The sequence below is a fragment of the Crinia signifera genome, chromosome 4 (genome assembly GCF_055691185.1).
Source record: "Crinia signifera chromosome 4, ASM5569118v1, whole genome shotgun sequence".
Lineage (NCBI taxonomy): Eukaryota > Metazoa > Chordata > Amphibia > Anura > Myobatrachidae > Crinia > Crinia signifera.
In genome coordinates, this window is record NC_139220.1 from 289427099 (window position 1) to 289452430 (window position 25332).

Below are 25332 nucleotides of genomic sequence, written 5' to 3' on the forward strand. Positions count from 1 at the left end.
CTCCCAGCTCGTCATTCTTCAGCCGATGCAGCAGACCTTCCGCCTCTTCCCTACCAAGAGTACTCAGATGTATTCAGCAAGTCTGGCGCTGATGTCCTACCTCCTCACAGACCGTGGGATTGCCCTATCGAACTTATCCCAGGCAAAGAACCACCCAGAGGTAGAACCTATCCTCTCTCTCTTCCAGAGACTCAAGCCATGACCAATTACATCAAGGAAAATCTGGCAAAGGGATTCATCCGTCCTTCGACTTCTCCTGCTGGCGCAGGATTCTTCTTCGTCAAAAAGAAGGATGGAGGCCTACGTCCCTGCATTGATTATCGCGGCCTCAATGACATTACAGTAAAGAACCGATATCCGTTGCCCCTCATCACCGAGCTGTTTGACTGTGTCAGCGGTGCAACCATCTTTACGAAACTCGATCTGAGGGGTGCATACAATCTCATCCGCATACGAGAGGGCGACGAGTGGAAGACGGCGTTTAATACCAGAGACGGCCACTATGAGTACCTCGTCATGCCCTTTGGGCTCAGCAATGCCCCAGCCGTGTTCCAGCACTATGTCAATGAGATTTTTCGGGACATTCTGTATCGTCATGTAGTTGTATATCTCGATGACATTTTAATCTACGCCAATAACATCACAGAACATCGTTATTGGGTCAAAGAGGTTCTGTCCCGGCTGCGAGCTAATCATCTCTACTGTAAACTGGAGAAGTGTGTCTTCGAGGTGAAGTCTATACCCTTCCTAGGGTACATTGTCTCCGGTTCTGGTCTTCAAATGGACCCAGGAAAACTGCAGGCCATCCAAGATTGGCCAATTCCCTCTTCGCTGAAAGGTATTCAACGTTTCCTGGGTTTTGCCAATTATTACAGAAAATTCATTCGTAACTTCTCTTCTATTGTGGCTCCCATCACTGCCTTGACTAGAAAGGGGTCTAATCCAGCGAAGTGGCCGGCAGAAGCCATCGAAGCCTTCCATCTGTTGAAACAGAGGTTCACTTCCGCTCCTGTTTTAAGACAACCTGATACCACCTTGCCCTTTATTCTCGAGGTTGATGCCTCCTCCGTGGGTGTTGGGGCAGTCCTCTCGCAGAAAGCGCCCGATGGTCGTCTTCATCCCTGTGGGTTCTACTCCCGTAAGTTCCTGCCTGCAGAGCGTAACTATGCCATCGGTGACCAAGAGCTTCTCGCCATCAAGTTGGCATTAGAAGAATGGAGATATCTTCTAGAGGGCGCTGTTCATGAGATCACAATTATCACAGACCACAAGAATCTTCTGTATCTCAAGTCTGCTCAATGTTTAAATCCCCGTCAAGCCAGATGGACACTTTTCTTTTCCAGGTTCCGTTTCAAGCTGTCGTTCTGTCCAGGGACACAAAACCGAAAAGCTGATGCCCTTTCCCGCTCATGGGAGCAAGAAAGTGAGTCTAAGTCCACACATCAACACTTTATTATTGATCCAGTGGCATTCTCCGCAACGAGAGTTTCAAATCTCACGCCCCCTACAGGGAAAAGATATGTAAAGCCAGCTCTAAGAAAGAAGTTGCTCTGTTGGGCGCATTCTTCAAAATTCGCTGGCCATGCAGGCATTCAGAAAACTTACGAGTTTATCACCAGGTCCTACTGGTGGCCGTCCCTCAAACAGGATGTACAGGACTTTGTTTCCTCTTGTGCTAAATGTGCTCAGCACAAGACCAGTCGTCAGTCTCCTCCTGGGCAATTGATGCCACTGTCAGTGCCACATCGTCCTTGGACGCATATTTCTATGGACTTTGTAACTGATCTTCCAGAGTCTGACAAGTTCACCACCATCTGGGTGATTGTTGATCGGTTCACCAAGATGGCTCACTTCGTTCCCCTCACCGGTCTTCCGTCAGCTTCCAAGCTGTCCCAGCTCTTCATCAAAGAGATATTCAAGCTTCATGGACTGCCTCTTGAAATCATCTCTGACAGAGGAGTCCAATTCGTAGCCAAATTCTGGCGAAGCCTGTGCTCCCTGCTTCAAATCAAGTTAAAGTTTTCCACAGCCTACCACCCTCAAACCAATGGCCAAACGGAGAGGGTGAATCAGGACCTTGAAGCATTTCTCCGCACATATGTCTCTTCTTCCCAAGATGACTGGGCTCAACTCCTTCCATGGGCAGAGTTCTGCCATAATAACCAATATCATTCTTCATCTAATGTCACTCCATTCCTTGCCAACTATGGGTTTCATCCTCGAGTTCCTGACTTCACTCTGCAACCTGTGTCCTCTGTTCCAGCGGTCGACACGACCATCCGGCAATTCGTCAAATCCTGGAAGCTTATTCGTTCTTCACTCCTGAAGGCTTCAAGCAGGTACAAAAAATTTGCCGACAGGAAACGCAGAGCTGTGCCAGCCCTCCGTCCCGGAGATCGTGTCTGGTTGTCAACCAAGAATCTTCGATTGAGAGTGCCATCGATGAAGTTCGCTCCCCGATATATTGGTCCTTTCCCAGTTGAGCGAGTCGTCAATCCAGTAGCTTACAAGCTCAAATTGCCGCCCTATTTGAAAGTGCCAGCTACATTCCACATTTCGCTGCTCAAGCCGCTGGTCTTGAATCGCTTTCATTCCAAGCTCCCCAAGGCTCCTAAGGTTTGCACCCAGCGTGGAACAGAATATGAGGTCAGTAAGATCTTGGACTCTCGCATCCGATATGGTCGTCTGCAATATCTGATCGATTGGAAGGGCTACGGCCCCGAAGAACGATCATGGACCAATGCCATCGATGTCCATGCTCCCAGACTCATCCGGGCGTTCCACTCCAAGTTTCCCCGCAAGCCTAAAAGGTGTCCTGGGGCCACCCCTAAAGGGGGGGGTGCTGTCACGATCCGAGCTCTCAGGCAGACTTTCTTACCGGCTAAGTGCCTCCGCAGGTTCAGCTTGCGGTCCAGACGTCACCCCTGCCGGCGTCCTGTCTGCCGTGCGCCATCACCGCTGCCATCCTCCAGTCTGCTCAGCGCTGCTGAGTCCGCGGCTGCGCGGCGCACCGCTCTCCTTGTCCCCAGTGACAGTACTCAGTGCACGGCAATCCATCCGTCCGCCGCCATTGCTTCCAGTATCCAGCATGGTGTGCACAAACACACTTTCCCGCCATAGCCTGACATGGGGGCTGCCATGTTTTCCCAGTCACATGTCATTCCCGTCCAATCCTGTGTGATCTGATCTCCCTGTCATACCTGCCCGGCCAATCCTGGCCACCCAGTGGGTATAAGTATGCTGGGAGCTCTCAGATCAATGCTAGTGCTTCAGTTGTCTCCTGTGTATGGACACCTGTCCTTGTCTCCGTGCAAGTGTATTTCTCTGCTGGTGTTGTCTTCCATGCTGCAGTGTATTCCAGGTTATTCCATCTCCTGTTGAAGTCCAGGTTATTCCATCACCTGTGAGCCTGCCTCGTCAGCCCAGCGACCAAGCCTAGCTCCGGGACTCTGGTCCTCCGATGCTCCAGCATCATCCGCCTCCGATGTTCCACCATCGATAGTCCGACATTCCGGACCCACAGTCAAGCTTCCGTCCGTCATTCCGGACCCACAGTCAAGCTCCTATCTTCCGTCCGTCATTCCGGACCCACAGTCTCCATATCCGATATCCATCCGATGTTCCACCATCGATTCTACATTCATCATATCTGTAAAGTATTGCAATCTGCATGAACTGTCATTACTCCTGCATACTTTACTGCCTGTACCGTTACAACCTTCTGCATAATAAATCTGGTTGTACTTTTACCTCTGACTGCTTATTGGCTCTGGGTGCACTGTCGCGCAGTTCATGCGCAAGTGTCCTCTCCAACCTCCCCGGTTCAGGTACCGGTCCAGGTCCCCACCAGAGGCCTCAGTCTTGTCGACTAAGCCCCCTGGTGTGACAGGTATCATTCTGACCGGGTCATGGAGTAGTGCTGCCGGAGAATATGATTGGAATAACGGTCCTTCCAGAGTGGGGGCTGTATACTCAGATCTACCCACAAACCAGTCAGTTATTTATTGAAAATGGGAGGCTAGTGAGAAGGCCTGGCGAGGCTTTTTGCCCGCCCAGGCGAATTTTATGAATAGTGACCTAAATTTCTGCAGGTCTGCTTTTTTCAGCTGTAGCGACAGCATTTGTAGCAGGTAGGAGAGTTTGGGGAATGCTACCGACTTTATGACGGTTATTCTACCCGCTAGTGATAGTGGGAGTGTCATCCAGCCAGCAAGCTGCTTTTCAATCGCTACGTATGAGGGAGGGAAGTTAACAGTGTAAAGGTCATCTAATTTATTAGGGATTAGAACACCCAAATATTTAAGGGTGGAGTGGCATACTGTGAACTGCGATGTGAAGGAAGGGAAGTGAAAATAGACAAGAGAAGAATGGAGGGGCAGCAGGCGAGACTTGTCATAATTCACTCGAAATCCTGAAAACTGGGAAAATTGGGATATCATCTTCTGTATGGCAGGAATGGAGGTAGTGGGATCGGATATGAATAATAGGATATCATCAGCGAAGAGGCTTATCTTTACCGCTGAGGTATTTACCATTATTCCTTTAAAGTCTTGGGAAGTTCTCAGTGCTATTGCTAGGGGTTTAATTGCTAGGGCGAATAGCAATGGTGACAAGGGGCAGCCCTGTCTTGTCCTCCTAGAGCAGGGCTGGGCAACACCTGCCCTCCAGATGTTGATGAACTACACATCCCAGGATGCTTTGCATTAGTTTTGCTATGTGGCCATGCTGAAACTGATGCAAGGCATGCGGAGATGTGTAGTACAACATCTGGAGGGACGGTGTTGCCCAGCCCTGCCCTAGAGAGTGGGAGTGAGGCAGAGAGGTAGTTGTTTGTCAATATCTGGGAGGTGGAGTTGGCATATAATGATTGAATTTTATGGATAAAGTCGGTCGGGAGTCCAAACCGTCCCATGGTATTAAATAGATGGTCCCATGTGACTAGGTCAAATGCCTTTTCCGCGTCAAGACAGAGCAGGGCATGTGGACCCGTGGCCCCGACCGACTCTACCCACTGCATTACTGTAAGGGCCTTGCGAACATTAAGTACTGAATGACGTCCCCATACAAAGCCAGTTTGGTCGGAATGGACCAGAGAGGGGAGTTTAAGCTTAAGTCTGTCTGCCAGGAGTTTTGTGCAGATTTTATAGTCGGTATTTAGGAGGGAAATGGGTCTATAAGATCCCGGGAGAAGAGGGTCTCTGCCTGGTTTATGTAAGATTTTTAATATAGCTGAGTTTAAGTATAGTGGGGGGGAGTGCCTTGTAATATTGCGTTATAGAGAGCACATAGGGGTTTGATTAGTTTGGGGGCTAAGAGTTTGTAATACTCATTAGATAGCCCACCTGGGCCTGGTGATTTTCCAGGGTTTTAATGGTAGCCAAGATCTCTTCCTCTGTTATTGGAACTGTTAGCGATTGCGAGGAGTCCTCGTCTAGTGTTGGGTGTGTTAGGGATTCCCAGAATATCTCCTTCTGCCGTGAATCTATTTGGGGCTGGGAGTATAATTTTCCATAAAAAGCATGTAGGGTTTCTGCTATTTGAGATCTGGAGTGTACCACTGTACCATCCGCTTTTTGAAGGGCTTGTATGGTGGAGGGGGGGTGTTGGCCCCGCAGTAGATTTGACATGAGCCTACTCGCTCTATTACCATGTTTGTGGAACCTAGCTTGGGAGAGAAATGTGAGTTTGGATTCTATTTTAGTTAGTGGAATGTCAAAAAGTGATTTCTGCTCTTCATATTTGGCCCTGTTATCTCTCGTGGGGTCCTTTTTTAAAGAACTGGTAGGCCTCGGTCAACCTGGTTTAGGATTCCAGATATAACTTTTGGGTTTCCTTTTTGTGTTTAGAAGTGTATGAAATGATAGAGCCTCTGATGACCGGTTTCAAAGCCTGCCAGAATAGGAGAGGGGTCTCCTCTTCCGCCTGTACATTACTGAGTTTATAGTCCATCCACATTGCTTCCAGCATGTTGCTGAAATTTTCAGAGTCAGACAGCTGGGATGGGAAACGCCACTGCCTTACCAGGCCCAAGGACATTCATAAAAATAAGGTAAGTACATTTACTAAGGAGAAAGTCCTAACAGAACTTTCAAGATTGAAAGTGGATAAATCAATGGGGCCAGACGGAATGCATCCAAGGATACTAAAAGGTGTGCTGGTAGCGCCCTTAACAGATTTGGTACTTGATTAGTTTCACGGCAGCAGCATGGCCGCCCGCTACTTCCGGGTTCGGCGCTCAGCAAACTTTGTAAAATAAAGTCCATGCCAACGTGAATAGTTGGCACTATCCCCCACTATTCACGTTGGCATGGAGCTGAATTTAGATAGTGTGGCGAGTGCAGCGAGCCACCGAGCCCGCAGTGTGGGTGAGCGAATCGAGCCCCGCAAGGGGATACATACGCTGCTGCGACTGAGACGCTGCTGCCATGAAACTAAACAAGTACCACAGATTTATTCAACCAGTCACTAATATAGGTGCAGTTTCAGAGGACTGGAAAAGAGCAAATGTAGTTCCACTGCACAAAAGCGGAAGCAAAGAAGAAGCAAGTAACTACAGACCAGTGAGCATTACATCAGTAGTAGAGAAATTAATGGAAACACTATTAAAAGAATGAATAGTGGAATATCTTAAATTAAACAACTTACAGGATCCAAAACAGCATGGTTTTACTGCAGAGAGATCATGCCAAAAAAATCTTATTGGCTTTTTTGACTGTGACCAAAATAATAGATGAAGGGGGGGCTGTAGATGTGGCATATCTAAACTTTAGTAAGGCATTTGACACTGTCCCACATCGCAGACTGCTAAATAAACTTGAAAGTGTGGGATTGGATTGTAAAACAATTAAATGGATAAGCACCTGGATGCAGGATAGGAAACAGACAGTTGTAGTAAATGGAGTGCATTCTATTGAGGGACATGTTACCAGTGGAGTACCCCAGGGACGCTGCTGCCGTGAAACTAAACAAGTACCACAGATTTATTCAAGCAGTCACTAGATACAGGTGCAGTTCCAGAGGACTGTAAAAGAGCAAATGCACAAAAGTGGAAGCAAAGAAGAAGCAAGTAACTACAGACCAGTGAGCACTACATCAGTAGTAGGGGAATTAATGGAAACACTATTAAAAGAATGAATAGTGGAATATCTTAATGTAAACAACTTACAGGATCCAAAACAGCATGGTTTTAATGCAGGGAGATCATGTCAAACAAATCTTATTGACTTTTTTGAGTACGTGACCAAAATAATAGATGAAGGGGGGGCTGTAGATGTGGCATATCTAGACTTTAGTAAGGCATTTGACACTGTCCCACATCGCAGACTGCTAAATAAACTTGAAAGTGTGCGATTGTATTATAAAACAATTGAATGGATAAGCACCTGGTTGCAGGATAGGAAGCAGGCAGTTGTAGCAAATGGAGTGCATTATATGGAGGGACATGTTACCAGTGGAGTACCCCAGGGATCTGTACTTGGACCAGTGCTCTTTAATATCTTTGTTAGTGACATTGCAAATGGTATTGAAGGGAAAGTATGCCTTTTTGCAGATGACACAAAGATATGCAACAGAGTAGGCACACCAGGAGGGGTAAATCAAATGACTGATGATCTAGGTAAACTTGAGAATTGGTCAAGAGCATGGCAACTACAGTTTAATGCTAAAAAATGAAAAATGATGCACTTGGGACTCAAAAACCCAAAAGCTCAATATAGTATCAAGGGTACTATCAGTGCCAGATTAAGGTCTAAATGGGCCTGGAGCTGAAAATTATCAAGGGCCTATTATGTGCAATAATAGGGGTTGTGTCCAGCACCTAATAATGTGGGGGGGCGTGACCAGTGTTCTGGTTGGGTGGTCTGCTCATGGGTGTGTCTTTATGCTTTCAACTAATTTTATATATAAATATGGATTGAGCCAAAATAAACACTATACCAAATGGATTGAGCCGAAATTCAGAATATGCTTCACAACCAGGGACAAAAACATTTACACCATATTGCCCATTACAGCCGGGCAGAGAGCAGGGGGCTGCCCAATGGTATTCAGAGCACTGCAGGCCCTGTCTATTTGAAATAATACCCCTTTCACACCAGAAAATGCAGGGACTTACCCGGGAATATGGTCCCAGGATCATGCAGGGACATTCCCTGGCTGGTCCCTTTTACTGGTGTAAAAGGGACCAGCTCAGGAATGTCCCTGCATGATCCTGGTGTGAAGAGGAGAGAAAATCACCCCCCTCCTCCCCATTTAACCGGCTATATCTTCAGAACCAACTGACCTATTTACATGGGACCAGTGTCACATTGAAGAACTTTTAGGTGGGCTTCAAATGGTTTTGGTCCCATGTAACTGGGCCATTTGGTTCCAGAGAAATCTGCCCTCAAAGAACATGAGCAGCCATGAAATTACAATATCGGTTTACCCGCAATATCTCTGGAAACAATTAACCCATATCAACCAACCTGGTATCAGATTGAAGGCCCAGCGATTTGGTTTCGATTGAGATCAACTTCGAGCTTCTGTGATGCCAGGGGGTGGGGGTCAGAATTAGCGGGTCCCATGTTATCCTATGAGGAAAACGTTCTAGCTTTGCCCGGCAGTATCTCCGGTTCCCGGACTGCTAGTGACTTGGGGCTGGTCTTGTTGGAAAGCCCTAGTCCTCATCTATAAAATGGGCCTATTTGGAGAGTGGGCCTGGAGCTGTAGCTCCATCAGGCCCATTGTTAATCCGGCCCTGCTCCTGAGGAACCGGCAGCATCTTCCCCTTCAGAGCCACAAGTGGAGCAAGTGGTCCAGCCTCCACCAACACGACCCCCCAGCCGTAGGCCACATGGGATGCCAGGTGGATAGAGATGCTGGACAGGATTGAGCAGCAAGGGGTGGAGGCTGCAGTCCGTCAGCAGCAGTTTGGGGAGTTTCTGGTGGATTAGAAGGACACAAACAGGCAACAGTTTGAGGCCTTCTACCGCCAGAATGACATTCTGGCGGCTGGCATGCAAAGCATTGCCCAACAACTCAGCCGCCACAATGACATTCTGGCGGAGCTGGTCACCACCGCCAGGTCCCAAAGGGACAACCCCCCATCTGCTGCCCCACCCCAAGCTGCTCCACAACCTTCCACCTCTGCTGACCCTCCTGTGTCCACTGGCCAAAGACGGCGCAAGGCTTCTGTTCCCAAGGCCCCTGTCCCCAAGGCCGCATCCAAAAAGGGGAAAAAAGGGCCAAAATAATGACACCAGAGTCACTTCCTCTGTGCTTGGACCCCAAATGTTTAAATTTGCACTGGGGATCCACTTCCTGAGTTCTACATATATCCATTTTCGTGCCAAGGTATTCTCCCTGGGTGTTGCAGGCAGAGCCGTATTAACAATAGGCCTGATGGAGCTACAGCTCCAGGCCCACTCTCCAAATCTACGATCTCCAAGAGGTGGCAGAGGTATCCCAGTCTGTGAGGACTGGATGGATATGGGGATCCTCTGTAAAGTGCATTCGTGCTTGGGATAGAAGTAAGTCCCAATTGGGGATGGATTAAAAGCAAGTCCAGATAATTAAGCAGGAAAACAAGGTAGGCAGGTTTCAGTCAGGTCCCTGGATTTAAAACACCAACGCGTTTCACTGTACTAGGACAGCTTTATCAAAAGACCTTGATAAAGCTGTCCTAGTACAGTGAAACGCGTTGGTGTTTTAAATCCAGGGACCTGACTGAGACCTGCCTACCTTGTTTTCCTGCTTAATTATCTGGACTTGCTTTTAATCCATCCCCAATTGGGACTTACTTCTATCCCAAGCACGAATGCACTTTACAGAGGATCCCCATATCCATCCAGTCCTCACAGACTGGGATACCTCTGCCACCTCTTGGAGATCGTAGATTGGAGCATACCACCTTAAACTAGCACAGCCGCACTTTAGAGAGGATCCCTACAAGTTTGCACTATTCCTATCCAGGACCGGGACACCTCCAGCAGCGCTTAAGGATCAATACAATTGGACTCCTACTTCATATCTCTCTCCAATCATGCTGGGACTAATCTGAGAGACCAGAGCAGGTTATATCAATTATCCTTTTCTTGGCAGGTCCATTCATTGGTTTTATTCACAATTGCCATTATGTGTTTTTAACGTAAATTTCCCCTTTTTTTTTTACATATATTTTATTATTAATAAATTTGTATTGTACAATATATTTGTGTCATCATTAAATGAGCGCTGCATACCCCTCTTTTTCCTATGTAAATGGGTCAGTTGGTTCTGAAGATATAGCTGGTTGTTTAAAGGGGGCGGGGGACTAGGCTGTTGTAAAAGGGGCCAGTCCGGGAATGTCCCTGCATGATCCTGGGACCATATTCCCGGGTACGTCCCTGCATTTTCTGGTGTGAAAAGGGTATTATTTAGAATAGCCGGGACATGCAGTGCTCTGAATACAGCCCGGCATCCCCCTGCTTTCTGCCCTGCTGTCAATGGCTGTCATTTCTGCCAGGCAACGGCTGTCCCCCAGTTACCGCGAGCATCTATTCCCATTGGCAATGAGAATGTAATCCCACATAGCAATGAGCGTGGAACCTCTGGCACTGTGCATGGAACCCCTGGCAATGAACATGTAGGTAAGCAACACTTATGTAGCATAATTTTTAATAGGCATTATGGTGTTTGGCATAATACGTAATGGAGATTATGGTGTGAGGCTTAACATGTAATGGGCATTATGGTGTAAATTTTTAAAGCGCCCCTTTGGCACGCAATGCCCTTGTTTATGATGCATATTATGCATTATTGCTCAATCAGTTTGTTATAGTGCAGGCATGTCCAAACGATGGCCCTCCAGCTGTTGTGAAACTACAAGTCTCATCATGCATTGCCACAGTTTTGCTATTAGGGAATGCTAAAACTATGTCAAGGCATGCTGGGACGTGTAGTTTCACAACAGCTCGAGGGCCACTGTTTGGACATGCCTGGTATAGTGTGTATTTTGATTCAATTGGTGTGAATTTTGGCTCATTCCATGTGGTATAATGTGTTGGAGGCAAGTACAGTATAAGGGGGTTACTATTGTGTTGCATGATTTGTATAAGGGGTATATGGTGTGGTAAACTTAGGTTACCACATAAAAGGTGCTGACATACTGTGTTGTCTACCAAGTTTCGGCTTTCAGTATTTTTCTATGACTGGAGTGCCGCCTCACCCCGCAAGTATCTAAGGACATCGGCATCCTGCGAGTGCACCTTTGGAGGGCACCCGGCAATATATCCACCTGCATTTTTCCTATGCCCGCCCCCTGCCTGTTCCAGGCATATATAATTAGTTGAAAGTATTTACACAAATACAGACACACCCATGAGCAGAACACCCAAACTGAGCACTGGTCACGTCCCCCACATTATTAGGTGCTGGCCACAACCCCTATTATTGCGCATAATAGGCCCTTGATAATTTTCAGCTCCAGGCCCATTTAGACCTTAATCTGGCTCTGGTTGCAGGTCGTATTCTGGTGACCACATTTATTTCACCATTGCAGTTGCTGGGTAACACATGTTTGTAGATATGCAACTTCTTGTTCTTGCTGATTGTTATTTTTGTAATTATATTATTTGTTTACATTAAATTTTCAAATAAGCTGTGATGCTTAACAGCAAATACATTTTATTTCACAATAAAAAACCACATGTTGTATGTGTAATTTCTTGTGTAAACCAAATAATACATTTATGTGTACTTACTGACCTTTGTGTTTTGGTGCATTTAGTGAAGTGTTGTTGAAGTTTGCCATGTATAATCCTCTCCATGGCCATGCACATGTTCATATCCACCATTTACCTGCTAATTTGTTTGTGGCAGCACATGTGCAGAGCAACTTAATAGGTGAGAAAGCAGTTTCTGTGCAGATGAGGTAACTCCTACATTAGCAGGTAAAAGCAGGTCCAGAACAATGATTTCCTCATGGAGTGGGTGAGGTAGGCAAACAAGGGGCAAAAGGGACATTTGTGTAGGAATGCATATGCATACCTCCCAACAGTCCCGATTTTATCGGGACAGTCCCGATTTCAGGGCCTGTCCCGATGTCCCACCCGCGGGCGGCAGTGTCCCGCGGTGTGGGGGGGCTGTTGGGAGTCCCCCCTGGCAGCTGCTAAGCAGCGGGGAATAAACGCTGTGCGCACAGCGTCTATTCCCGCAGCCAGGGGGCTGGGGGCATGGCTAGAGGCTCACAGAGCCTCTGGGTCATGCCCCCATAGCGGCTAAATGGGGGCGTGGCCTCGCGGAAGAGCTGTGAGTATAGGCCACGCCCCAAATTAGGCCACGCCCCCGAAAATTATGGCGCGCCTCCGGCGCGCAGGAGCATCGTCCCGCCTCCAGAGCTTCAAAAGTTGGGAGGTATGCATATGTGTCCTCCCTAAAAAAACAGTCAGGTCTTGGTACAGGTATGTTAAAGATGTGTGAGTCGACCAAACATGATAAAATTGCTTGTGAGCAAACATGTTAAATTATTGTAAAAAATATGAGTTTTCAGTGTCATAAGCAGATGTTGGAATCCTTTGTTAGAGAGTTGGGATTGCAAAAATGTGATTGTTGTCATCTTACATCCAGAGTGTACTACATCCAATTCATAGCAGATCTGAAAGTGGTAAAGTTATGTATTTTGGGTACAATACAAAGATTGTGTGCAAAATAGTGGCCATACCCTTAGAACATTGCTGAAACATCCTTGTAGCTCTTAGATGTGGTTCATGTATTTTTATCAAAAAAAATAAAAATATGTTTCTATTAGAATGAAAACGTTGACACATGTCGACTTGTGTAGATTGAGTGTGCTGCTGTTTAAAGTATATCAAAACACTTACTGAATGTGTTTAAATGGTTAAAAAATAACTACCTTGGCATATATAAGCAGGTCTTAAAATGATTCTTACCTTAAATTAAACCAACCTTTACATGTAGAGAAGTATAAAAAGATAAGCTTCCAAGGTGTTTCAGTGCTATGTGTGGCTTGCAGGTAGTGAAATAATTGTTTTGACTTAATAGGCTGCAGCATTGCTTATTACATTCAGGTGTATGTGTTTGACTAGTAATCAGCGTTAATTAGCAGACCCAGGCGTCCGCTCTCATGCGGTATCTCTAGGGGTGGTCTGGAGGTATCGGTGGCGTCCGCCTGTTTTCTGTCCGAAATGCACGGTGCTTTCGCCGATCGAGCGGTAGTAGCACTGTACATTTTTTGTGCACACCCCCGTGTACGCCCATGTTTACGGCCGCTCCCCTCAACACGCCCCTATGCCGCCCACAATGACCGTACTCTTGCGGACAGGTTTTTTTGCACGGAAAGACCCGTCCGTGAGCGGTGTGAAGTCGCTGCACCTGCGCATTGCGAAAGGTACGCATGCGCAGATCAAAAAAAAATCACGGAACGTACACGTACGGCTACACCGCACCAACCAGAATAACCCCCTGTGTATGCTTCCAGTCCGTTTTAGTGTTAGTACTTGTTCACTACTGATGTTTGCACTGTTGCTATGTCTCTGTGAGTCTGCCTAGCACTGCCCCTGTGTCTCCGTCCGTGGTCCTCTCCACGGTATCTAGTTTGTTCACTCCCAGGTGCATTCATACTACCAAGTGGCATAACAATCCTAGATAGACTTTTTGTGGTATATATAAAATAACTGAAATCAGATTTGTACTCAAATAGAAGTACCAAAGATTTTTGTATGGTCACGATCAGACTCACTTCTGGACCATAAGGGGACAATTAGCTACAACAAATCTGAATACAACTTATCCCATCAACAGGTAGAGAATGCATTCTACCTTAAAACGGTGGAAAAGATACTGTACGGACCCGCTGGAACGCACCAGCGTCCCGGTGGAACACACAGCCATCTTGTCAGGCCGTACACTGGACGACAGGAACCTATTAGAAGACAGCTAGGGATCACATGGGGCGCATAGTTAGACAGCTGTATAGCCTGAGATAATTAAGGAGTGCTCTTTAAGTGGAGACTGGAGACAGGGTCAGTGTATCCTGACTCTGGAGCTGTGAGGACGTCTATTGATGCCTTGTCTTGAGAAAGGCCACCTAGTGGCGGAAACGTAGACTAAATGCAATGATGATGTACCCTTATTAAAATATTAATTACAAGACTGTGGTGAGTGCCCTCATTGGATTTCTGTAATCTACACTGCTATATATATATGTGTGCGCGCGCGCGCACACACACACATATATAGCAGTGTAGATACACACACACACATAATACATAGATATATATCTATGATTATAAATTATCTTGATTATAAATTTTCTTTTTTAACTAGTGACTCACTGTGCACCCTCCTCTCAGTCTGCTGGCTTCCTGAGCAGACTGAGCATCCTCTTCAGCATGTCTCCCCTTTACGGAGGGAGGCAGAGATAGTAAATTGCTGTGCTGTGGCAGCTGTTGCAGCTACCCATCCGTCCAAGCCCACCCCATCTGCCCATCCTGTACACAGTAGTCAATAGGGCGGCTCTGTGTACAGTACAATGGCAGCACTGTGGGAGGGGATTGTCTGAGAGTGACAGACAGTGTCAATGATAACGCAGGTCAGCACAACTTCAGGCCGCGCAGCGGTGCCGCGGCTGGGAATCAGAGGCTGTTCTCCTCAGTGTCTGTAACTGACAGTCAGTCTTATGTGTGTCAGTGCGCCGGGCGCCGGCGCCCACCACAGACCCCACAGATGCTTGCTCCTCCAAGCCGCTGCAGGGTCTGCCACATGTTAGCTACGCCACTGAGCACATACATCTATCCAATGTGCAAGGATTGAGACACCCCCTTTCTGTTTCTACAGACGTGACAATCATGCTTTATGCCTGTTTAGATGACACCATTGGTTGCATTATTAACCAACTCTGAACTAGGTTATTATTTATTTATTTATTTACAGTTTTTTATATAGTGCACACATATTCCGCAGCGCTTTACAGAGTATAGTTGAACATTCACATCAGTCCCTGCCCCAGTGGAGCTTACAATCTATTTACATGCAGACATTATAGGGTTAATTTTGTTGGAAGCCAATTGACCTACCAGCATATTTTTGGATTGTGGGAGGAAACCGAAGTACTGTACCCGGAGTAAACCCACGCAAACACGGGGAGAATATACAAACTCCGCACAGTTAAGGCCATGGTGGGAATCTAACCCATGACCTCAGCACTGTGAGGCAGTAATGCTAACCGTTACACCATTCGTGATGCCACATAGGTTAGATTATCGATCTGAGTATGGCCTCCAATGTGAGCAATTCCTCGTCTCTATGTGTAACCACTGTAAGCAACTTGCCCACACTGTGGGGTCTATTTACTAAGATGGGAGTTCTGTGGAAGATGGGATGTTGCTATGGGCAACCAATCAAATTCTATTTTATATAAGCTGCACGATAATAAAACCCACATTTGCACCCTCAAAGAAAAATCTTCCTTTGCCAGTATAATTACAGGCTTCTGCGCTCCTCTGTATATCTGATGCACATTTCCACAGTGCTTCTGGTTCTGTTCTGCTCAACTATCCATTAGTCCAGTCACTCCAAAAATACTTCAGACCACCTCCTCCTGATTTATTCCTCCGGTCCTCACTCACCACCTCCAGTAGAAGCCTATGGGATTCTTTTCGCTCTAACCAATTGTGTGCATGTGACTCTGTCCATGTGTAGAAGGACTCCTGGGTCCTAATCTCAGAAGATTTGAATTGCATTCCTAAGTACATAGTGGCATCATAAATGCAGGGGCGGATTGGTGAGTAAATCCAGCCCAGGAGAATCATTGAAGCAGTCCGGAGGGCTGGATGGCAGTAACGCTAGAGGACCGGGTGGGGTGGGGGGAATGGCAGTAATGCTAGAGGACCGGGGGGGAGGGGGTCTGGGTGGCAGTAATGCTAGAGGACCGGGGGGAGGGGGTGGCAGTAACACGAGAGGGAGGGGAGGAATGGGGTGGCAGTGACGCTAGAGGACCATGGGGGGGGGGCGGTAACCCTAGAGGACAGGGGGGGGAGGACTGGTGCTAGTAGCACTACTGACCCGGGGGGGGGAGCGGGTGCTACTGACGCTTACCGGGCTCCGGTGCACAGCATGCGATGGGAGGACGCTAGGAAGGGAGGACTCTGCCCGCACAGTGGCGGCAGCAGCAGCAATCCCCAGACCGGAACTCCGCTCAGTGTGCTCAGCACGTGATGTTGATGATGAATGAGGGTGTCACACTCACAGCGCCGGCCTCGGCCATCTTCCAACTGGTCAGGTCCGGCCGCGGCCATATTTACTGCGGGCTGCACAGCCAGGCGGCGGCCCAAGGGAGAAAGCGCCGGCCCGGCCAGGGGGGGAAAGCGGCCACATCTGGATCGGCCCAACAGGAAATGGCCGGCTTCCCGGCTGGCCAATCTGCCCCTGCCGGCATGTACCAGGATGTATTGTATTGTGGATGTGATACGTAGTACATCCCTCACTTGTGCCATTTGAGAGAGATAGGTTGAAGATACAAGCTGGAGGTTAGCCCAATTACAGAGTACATAAATTAATAAGCAAATCAGTGATTTACAGTTGAATACAATAGATGACAAGTACAGGGAACATAACCATAGTTTAATTACCGCAAATAGCGGGTCCGCGGCATTTCTCGTCATTTAAGCCCTGTCCCCTCTCCGCGGCCCATGAATCACAGAGTTTTCCTGCATGGGGGGGGGGGGGGGCAGGGCCAAGTGATGTCAGCCTTGCACCAGCCCCCCTGACGTGTTGCCTCTCCGGGCTTCTCCCGGAGAGGTGAAATTTAAAGTAGGCAAGTATGTTTTAAGTAAGAGAAGGAAAAGCACAACAGGGTAGGGGACCCTGCTTGTGAGAGCTTACATTCAAAAGGGGAGGGCCAGACAGACAGGGCTGCCGAGAGGGGATGGGAGTGGGTACTAATTACCCGGGCCCCGGTGGGGGCCCTGGTCCAACCCCTCCTTCCCCCTCCATCCCTCCAGAGCAGCAGCAGCAGCAGCAGCACACACATACAGCATGTGCTGTGCTGACAGCAGGCTCAGCATGTGCATCTCACTGACAGCTGTCAGCATGGCCCATGCTGTAGGTATGTGCTGCTGCTGAGGGGGAGGGTGCGACACTCCCCGCTCGAATTTTAAGTGGGTTCTCACCCTCTAATCCTTTTAGGGGCGTGTCGAAATCGCAAGGTGGCCATGCCTCCCACGCCCCAACATTTTTACCGGGGCCCGGTATTCCTCTCGGCTGCCATGCAGACAGACAGAGGCCCTTATTCTAATCGGCTCGGTACGGCCCGCGTGCGGCCGTACCGCCGATGTTTTCTCTCTGCACATGCGCAGAGGTCACTCTGCGCATGTGCAGGGGAATTCTCCGTGTTAAAAATTTAGACGCCGCAAAGGGGGCGTATAGGGGCGTGAGGGGCTTCATCCCCTCATTTCCCTATGTGTACGCCCCGCGTTTCATGGGCGTTCCCATGCAAACGCGGGGCGTACGCATGGTAATGAGGGCATGACGCCACTCATGGGGGCGGAAAGCTGACGTCGCCGGATGTCAGCTTTCAGCCCCCATACAAGCTACCACACGGACGATTGTCCGTGTGGTCTCAGCTTGCGGGAGCTGCCGCGGCGTGCGGTCCTGCCTTCGATGGTCGTCGACCATCGAATGCAGGGGGCAGCTCCCAGCATGGTGGAGGCGTACGCCTCCACCATTTTCGTGCGGTTCGCCAGCCGTCCGTGTACGGACGGCCATGGCGAACCGTATGGTGGGCGGGGATTCGTCTGGTGCGGTCGGAGCCGCATATGCGGCTCGACCGCACCAACCAGAATAAGGGCCAGAGTGACACAGGAGGGGTAGACAGAGAGCATGGAACAAAGGGTATGGGTGAGATCTGGCTGGGTTTGGTAAAGATGTGTGTCTTGAGAGCCTGTTTGATGTTTTGTAGAGGTGTAGTCAGTCAGGGAAAGAGGTAGTGAAATCCAGAGTTAGGAAGCAGAATGATAAAAAAACTTGGAGATAGGAGTGGGTGGTAGTAATCAGTAGGCAGAACATTAAAGGAGTGATGAGGATTAGTAGGAGTGTAAAGAGAGAAGAGGTCATAGGTTTAAATGGGGAAGGAGTGGGTGAGGGCAGTGCCTTTGACCTAAAGCATGTGTCAACCTAGACACCTGTCGACCTTGTCCCATGTCGACCTAAACCCATTTCGAGCTAGACCCCTGTCAACCTTTCAGTATGTCGACCTAACAGTGTCGACCTAATGACTGTCGATCATCTTATGGTCGACCATTCAACCATATCTGGTAGGGGAGGGGAGGCGTATGTAGTTTGGTGAGGAAAATGATCAGGGCTGCTGCAGCACTGAGGATAAATTGGGAGGAGGTGACCGTGCAGTTTCGAAGTGGAGAATTTGGAAGGGAAAATAGTCAGGTTGTTAGATGAGTTGACTGCAGAGACTACAGGGTTTATATACCAAGATGGGAGTTCTGTGATGGGATGTTGCTATGGGGAACTAAACAGATTAGCATTTTTATTTAGCACCTTCTAAAAGATATCGGATTGTTGCCCATAGCAACATTTCATCTTCAATACAACTCCCCTTCATCTTTGAATATAAGAGATAATGTAAATACTGTACCTGTTTATCTAGCTTGCCTTTTGTTGTTTACCCTATTTTAGATCATAGTCTTCCATGTCATATTATATGGAATTATTTGACTTTATGTTTTTGTTACAGGATCTGTCATGAGCACGGCAAGTTTGGAAATTAAATGTCTTCAACGTCCCACAAGTAAGTATCTCTGTCTTGCTTTGAGGACGGTTGTACTCTTTCTGTGATAACTTTGTAGTATGGAAGTAATAGGTTACTGCATAATTGCCTACCTTCCTGCATTTTGCAGGAGACTCCCTGAAATAGGAGCAATCTCCCTCTCTCCCTGAAGAGTCTCAGAATCTCCCTGATTTCTCCTAACCCACCTTATGCAGCTGTTACCTTTTTTAGGAAACAAAGAAATGCGAGATATACAGATGGGGCAGGTCCCATCTTGGCAGGGGGTGGCGCTGGCGTCGCCAGCCGCCATCCCCCGCCAGCGCCATGGCGAGAAGGGGACGCGCGCGCACGAGAGGCGTGCGCGTCCCCTTCCGACGGCGCTTCCATCCGTTCCCCCGGGTCCCCGCCGCCTACCCGCATCCCCCCTAACCCCCCTAACCCTGTCCGTCTCCCTGAGGCGGAGACGGACAGGGTTTCCGTCGCGCTGGCGACGGAGACTGAGACGCGCGTGCGCGTGAGACGCACGCGCGTCTCAGTGTATTCGCTGGCGCGGCTGCTGGCGGGTCGCCAGCGCAGACGTTCTGGCGATCCGCCAGCCAGGATGGGACCTGCCCCATCTGTACTGTATACAATCAGATTTGCACTTGGAATTTATTATAGGCATCACATTTATTATCACGTATGTTGTGCTGAGAGAGAAGAAACTAAATATCACAGAAAATAGCAAACAAATAATCCAATATTGCAGGCAGCACTGTTATTATCAATACTTACTACATTTCCCAAAGTATATAGTTACTAATGTTATCTAGAAATATCAAGCATTTAAGCCCATATATGGAATTAGCCACGTCCTTTGGGTGGAGCATGACATGCCCCCTTAATAGGGCACTGTGCAAAATTCTACTGCCAACTATAATCTCCCTGAAACTAGTTTTCAAAAGTAGGCAAGTATGGATTACTGTACCTGGTGATAGTTTCATTTATGTATTTTTATTTATATGATGGTATACGAGGGGAGGACAGTGCATTTCCTGTCATTCAGTGTTTGGAATAAGTAAACACTAGAAATTATTCTAATAATTTTACCAGAATGCTCTAAAAATGATTTATCTACATTGTAGTCACAGTTATTCACCCCTCTAGCACCCAGTCTATGCGGTGCCCTCCAACTAGGGTGAGCAATCCTTGGATCGGAATCAGCGGGATCCTGGAATAAGTCCCTAAAATTGCCAGGATTTGAATCCCGGGATTGGAGTTTTCAATCTCGGGATTAGACTGTGGCTTCTCCTGCTGGCTGGCTTCTTCCATTTCCAACTGTGCAGCTCTGTGCACCTTGATTTGATCAGTGGTTATGCTACGGCCTGCCGCACCGCCGCTCCCAGAAGCAGTGCTGCCTCACTTCTGGCCACATCGCCCACGTGAGTAAACTGTTTTATTTATTAGGGAGGCCAATCCCACGAATAGAGCATTTTTCAACCCTGATTCCTATAATTGAAAAAAATTCCCTGAGATTGGCATTCCTACCTCCAACTACCAGCAGTCTGGGGCCGACTGATTTTTATATTCCAAATGTACAGTATAAATGAAGACATAATTAATACAATTATTTAATATACAGAATATGGAATTAATAAATGATGAGCATTCTGTACATGTGCCTAAGGACTAGGGATGTGCACCAGCCACTTTTCGTGTTTTGTGGAAAGTGTTTTGGGTCTGTATCTCCAGCAGTGTTTTGGATCCGGATCTGTTCCAAAACACCACCATTTTCGTGTTTTGTGTTTTGGATCTGTATTTTTTTAGAAAAAAAACACAAAAATCACAGAATTTGGGTTTGTTTTTGCTCCTACGCTATTATTAACCTCAATTACATTTAATTTCCACACATTCCAGTCTATCCTGAATACCTCACAATGTTGTTTTTAGGCCAAAAGGCTGCACCGTGGAGGTAGCTGGATGACTATGCTAAGCCCCACAAGTGGGTGGCACAAACACTGGACTGATATGGCACACTTAGTAGCACCCCTGGACTAATACGGCACATTTAGTAGCACCCCTGGACTGACACAACATACTTAGCATCAACCCTGGTCTGATACGGCACAGGTAGCATCACCACTGGACTGATACTGCACACCTAGCATCACCTCTGGACTGATACTGCACACCAAGCATCACCCCCTGGACTGATACTGCACACCTAGCATCACCTCTGGACTGATACTGCACACCAAGCATCACCCCCTGGACTGATACGGCACAGGTAGCATCACCTTTGGACTGATACGGCACAGTTACCATTAGAGATGTGCACCGGCCACTTTTCGGGTTTTGGGTTCTGATTACCTTGAGGTTTTGGGTTCTAATGGGTTTTGGCAAAACAACTCGTAAGTGTTTTATGTTTGGATTTTTGGGGGTTTTGAGTTCTGATTTTTTTGTTAAAAAGGCATAAAAACTGCTAAAATCGCAGAATTTTTTTTTTTTTTTTGCTCCTACGCTATATTAACCTCAATAACATTCATTTCTACTCATTTCCAGTCTATTCTGAACACCTCACACCTCACAATATTGTTTTTAGGGCAAAAGGTTGCACCGAGGTAGCTGGATAACTATGCTAAGCCACACAAGTGTGCGGCACAAACAAGTGGCTCATGTAAGAGTGGCACTGCAGCGGCAGAGTTTAAAAAAATAGGCTCAAAAAAGACCCCAATCTGGCTTGATCATGCACTGTTTACCATGTGCAGCCAAGGAGCAGTGGGCATTTCGTGCAGCACAGAGTTTGTCTGCAAGTGTGTAACTGTTTCGATCAGTTTAACATCCAACAAGACCCCTATCTTGCTTGATTGTGTGATTATGATTAATTAATGTAATCTGATTGTTTAATTTTGTGATTATTATTCATTTATTACCAGTCATCTCTTAAATCATTGCCTAATGGGTGTAGGGGAGGGGGCTAATCAATTTAAGATGGAAGATGTAATGTAATGTAAACCATCACTAGCATTGGTTGCAGCAGTGGCAGTAACTGATGGACCCAGCTGTGCAGATAAGGAGGATGCTGACAGCGATGATGTCACAGGGAGAGCCAGTGAACTGTTGTTCCATGCAGCGCTGGAAAACTTTGCTGCCCGTGGTGATGCCATAGGGCATGCGGAGGAAGACTTAGCACCCAATAGGGGTCATGAAGGCAGTAAGCAAGGAAGAGGATCTGTCCAGAGGGATCTGCCAAAACCCACACTTGGCATTCAGGGTGCTAAAGACAGTTGCACCTGGCATGTCAACGATCACCTGCTCGATGGTGCAGAGTGTGTATCTGTTTTGTTCTGTTATTTAATAAGATCCCTATCTGTCTTGATTGTGATTATGATTATTTATAATTAATTAATTTCATCTGATTTTTAATTTTGTGATTAGTAATAATTATTCATTTATTATTTATTACCATTCGTCTCATCAATCATTGCCTAATGGGTGGAGGGGAGGGGGCTAATCAATGACTAGGTGGCAGCTGGAAGAGTTCTATCTGGCTCGCTAGGCGGGTGTTCCCTCACTGCTTCACATGCGTCCCTCGTGAAGCTGCGCGCTCTGTCGAGGAGGATGTCCTTTGCCGGTAGAGAAGTACTGATCTTCTCTCAAGGTGTTACGACTCGTAGCTGCACTCCCCTGCTACAACCTCAAAACAAGCACCAAGACCCCTATCTGGCTTGATTGTGCACTGTTTACACAGTGCAGCCGAGGAGCAGTGAGCGATTGGTGCAGCAATCAATTACTCTCAAGAGTGGAATGCAAACAGTTGTATGCATTTAAAAGACAAGTCCCTCATACGAATGACTCTCAGCAGTGGGCACCAGACCAGACAGGTAGATGAGGCAGTACTAGTTGTGTGTGTATCTGTTTTGGTCAGTTTAATATTTCATAAGACCCCTATCTGGTCTAAGAAGTGTAATTGCAGCTGCCCCCAAAGAAGTTAAAATGCAGCCACCCACAAAGAAGTTTAATTGCAGCCACCCACAAAGAAGTGTAATTGCAGCCGCCCCCAAAGAAGTTTAATTGCAGCCGCCCACAAAGAAGTTTAATTGCAGCCGCCCACAAAGAAGTTGAATTGCAGCCGCCCCCAAAGAAGTTTAAATCCAGCCACCCACAAAGAAGTGTAATTGCAGCTGCCCACAAAGAAGTTTAATTGCAGCCGCCCACAAAGAAGTTTAATTGCAGCCACCCACAAAGAAGTTGAATTGCAGCCGCCCCCAAAGAAGTTTAAATCCAGCCGCCCACAAAGAAGTGTAATTGCAGCTGCCCACAAAGAAGTTTAATTGCAGCCACCCACAAAGAAGTGTAATTGCAGCCGCCCACAAAAAAGTTTAATTGCAGCCGCCCACAAAGAAGTGTAATTGCAGCTTCCCCCAAAGAAGTTTAATTGCAGCCGTCCACAAAAAAGTTTATTTGCAGCTGCCCACAAAGAAGTGTAATTGCAGCTTCCCCCAAAGAAGTTTAATTGCAGCCGTCCACAAAGAAGTTTAATTGCAGCCGCCCACAAAGAAGTGTAATTGCAGCCGCCCACAAAGAAGTTTAATTGCAGCTGCCCCCAAAGAAGTTTAAATGCAGCCGCCCACAAAGAAGTTTAATTGCAGCCACCCACAAAGAAGTGTAATTGCAGCCGCCCCCAAAGAAGTTTAATTGCCTCTCAGCAGTGGGCACCAGACCAGACAGGTAGATGAGGCAGTACTAGTTATGTGTGTATCTGTTTTGGTCAGTTTAATATTTCATAAGACCCCTATCTGGCTTGATTCTGATTATGATTGATTGATTATTAATTAATTTTATGATGTGATTGATTCATGGTCTAAACAATTGCAGACACCCCCTAAGAAGTGTAATTGCAGCCGCCGCCAAAGAAGTTTAATTGCAGCCGCCCCCAAAGAAGTTTAATTGCAGCCGCCCACAAAGAAGTGTAATTGCAGCCGCCCACAAAGAAGTGTAATTGCAGCCGCCCACAAAGAAGTGTAATTGCAGCCGCCCACAAAGAAGTGTAATTGCAGCCGCCCCCAAAGAAGTGTAATTGCAGCTGCCCACAAAGAAGTGTAATTGCAGCCGCCCACAAAGAAGTGTAATTGCAGCCGCCCACAAAGAAGTGTAATTGCAGCCGCCGCCAAAGAAGTGTAATTGCAGCCGCCGCCAAAGAAGTTTAATTGCAGCCGCCGCCAAAGAAGTTTAATTGCAGCCGCCGCCAAAGAAGTGTAATTGCAGCCGCCCACAAAGAAGTGTAATTGCAGCCGCCCACAAAGAAGTGTAATTGCAGCCACCCCCAAAGAAGTTAAAATGCAGCCGCCCCCAAAGAAGTTTAATTGCAGCCGCCCCCAAAGAAGTTTAATTGCAGCCGCCCCCAAAGAAGTTTAATTGCAGCTGCCCCCAAAGAAGTTGCAGCCTTCCTGCCCCAGCCCTGACTCCCCCAGGTGAGGGAGATCACATTCTCACCCATGAAGATGGTGATGGTGACACAATTCTAAAAGAGGACAGAGAACAATCTCTTGCACACGAGACCACTGTGCTTGATACAAGACAGACCAGAGTCCACCTAAAGGTGTCGGCTAGTACAGCATCCCTAAAAGTTTCAAGGCTCCGAAAAAAAAGGCTGCAGTGGCAGACTCCCAAATTAATGCAGGGTGAGAGCTGCAACCAGCAGTGGGCGATTGGTGCAGCAATCAATTACTCTCATAAGTGGAATGAAAACAGTTGTATGCATTGAAAAGACAAGTCCCACATATGAATCACCTGACTAATGCAGGCAGTGTCGGAACTGACTTCACGTGTGGCTAGTTCAAACGGCTGGAGAACCTTGCACAACACGGAAATCAGCCTCCACTGCGCTTGAGTCAGGTGCAGCCCCGCTCCTCTGCCTATGTCGTAGGTGGCCGTGTAGGCTTGAATGGCCTTTTGCTGCTCCTCCATCCTCTGCAGCATATAGAGGGTGGAGTTCCAGCACGTCACCACCTCTTGTTTCAGCTGATGGCAGGGCAGGTTGCGGAGTTTTTGCTCCCGCTCCAGCCTTTAGCAGGCAGTGGCAGAATGCTGAAAGTGTCCGAAAATTTTGCGTACCACCGCAAGCATCTCCTGCACACTCCTGTCATTTTTTATGAAATGCTGCACCACCAAATTTATTGTGTGGGCAAAACATGGCACGTCCTGGAAATTGCCCATGTTTAATGCCCGCACAATGTTACTGGCGTTGTCCGACACCACAAATCCCCAGGAGAGTCTAAGGGGGGTAAGCCACAGGGAGATGATTTCCCTCAGTTTCTCTAAGAGGTTGTCGGCGTTGTGCCTCTTCTTGAAACTGGTGATACACAGCGTAGCCTGCCTAAGAAGGAGCTGGCATGCAGGAGATGCTGCTGCTGCTGCGGAAGGCGATGCATCTACCCAGTGGGCTGTCACAGTCATATAGTCCTTAGTTTGCCCTGATCCACTTGTCCACATGTCTGTAGTTAAGTGTACAGTGGGTACAGCCGCATTTTTCAGGGCACTGAGGACACTTTTTCTGACCTCCCTGTACATCGCGGGTATCGCCTGCCTAGTGA

The 25332-nt window shown here is 47.6% G+C and overlaps 1 protein-coding gene across 1 annotated transcript in view; it reads left to right on the forward strand.

Moving 5' to 3' along the window:
- Nucleotides 1-25332, forward strand: part of LOC146072692 (adhesion G protein-coupled receptor E3-like) — a 208316-nt gene that overhangs the window by 38352 nt on the left and 144632 nt on the right. Inside the window, exon 2 of the mRNA XM_083179887.1 lies at nt 18725-18778. Coding sequence (XP_083036013.1) covers nt 18725-18778 — 54 coding nt within the window. The remainder of the gene's footprint in view (nt 1-18724; nt 18779-25332) is intronic.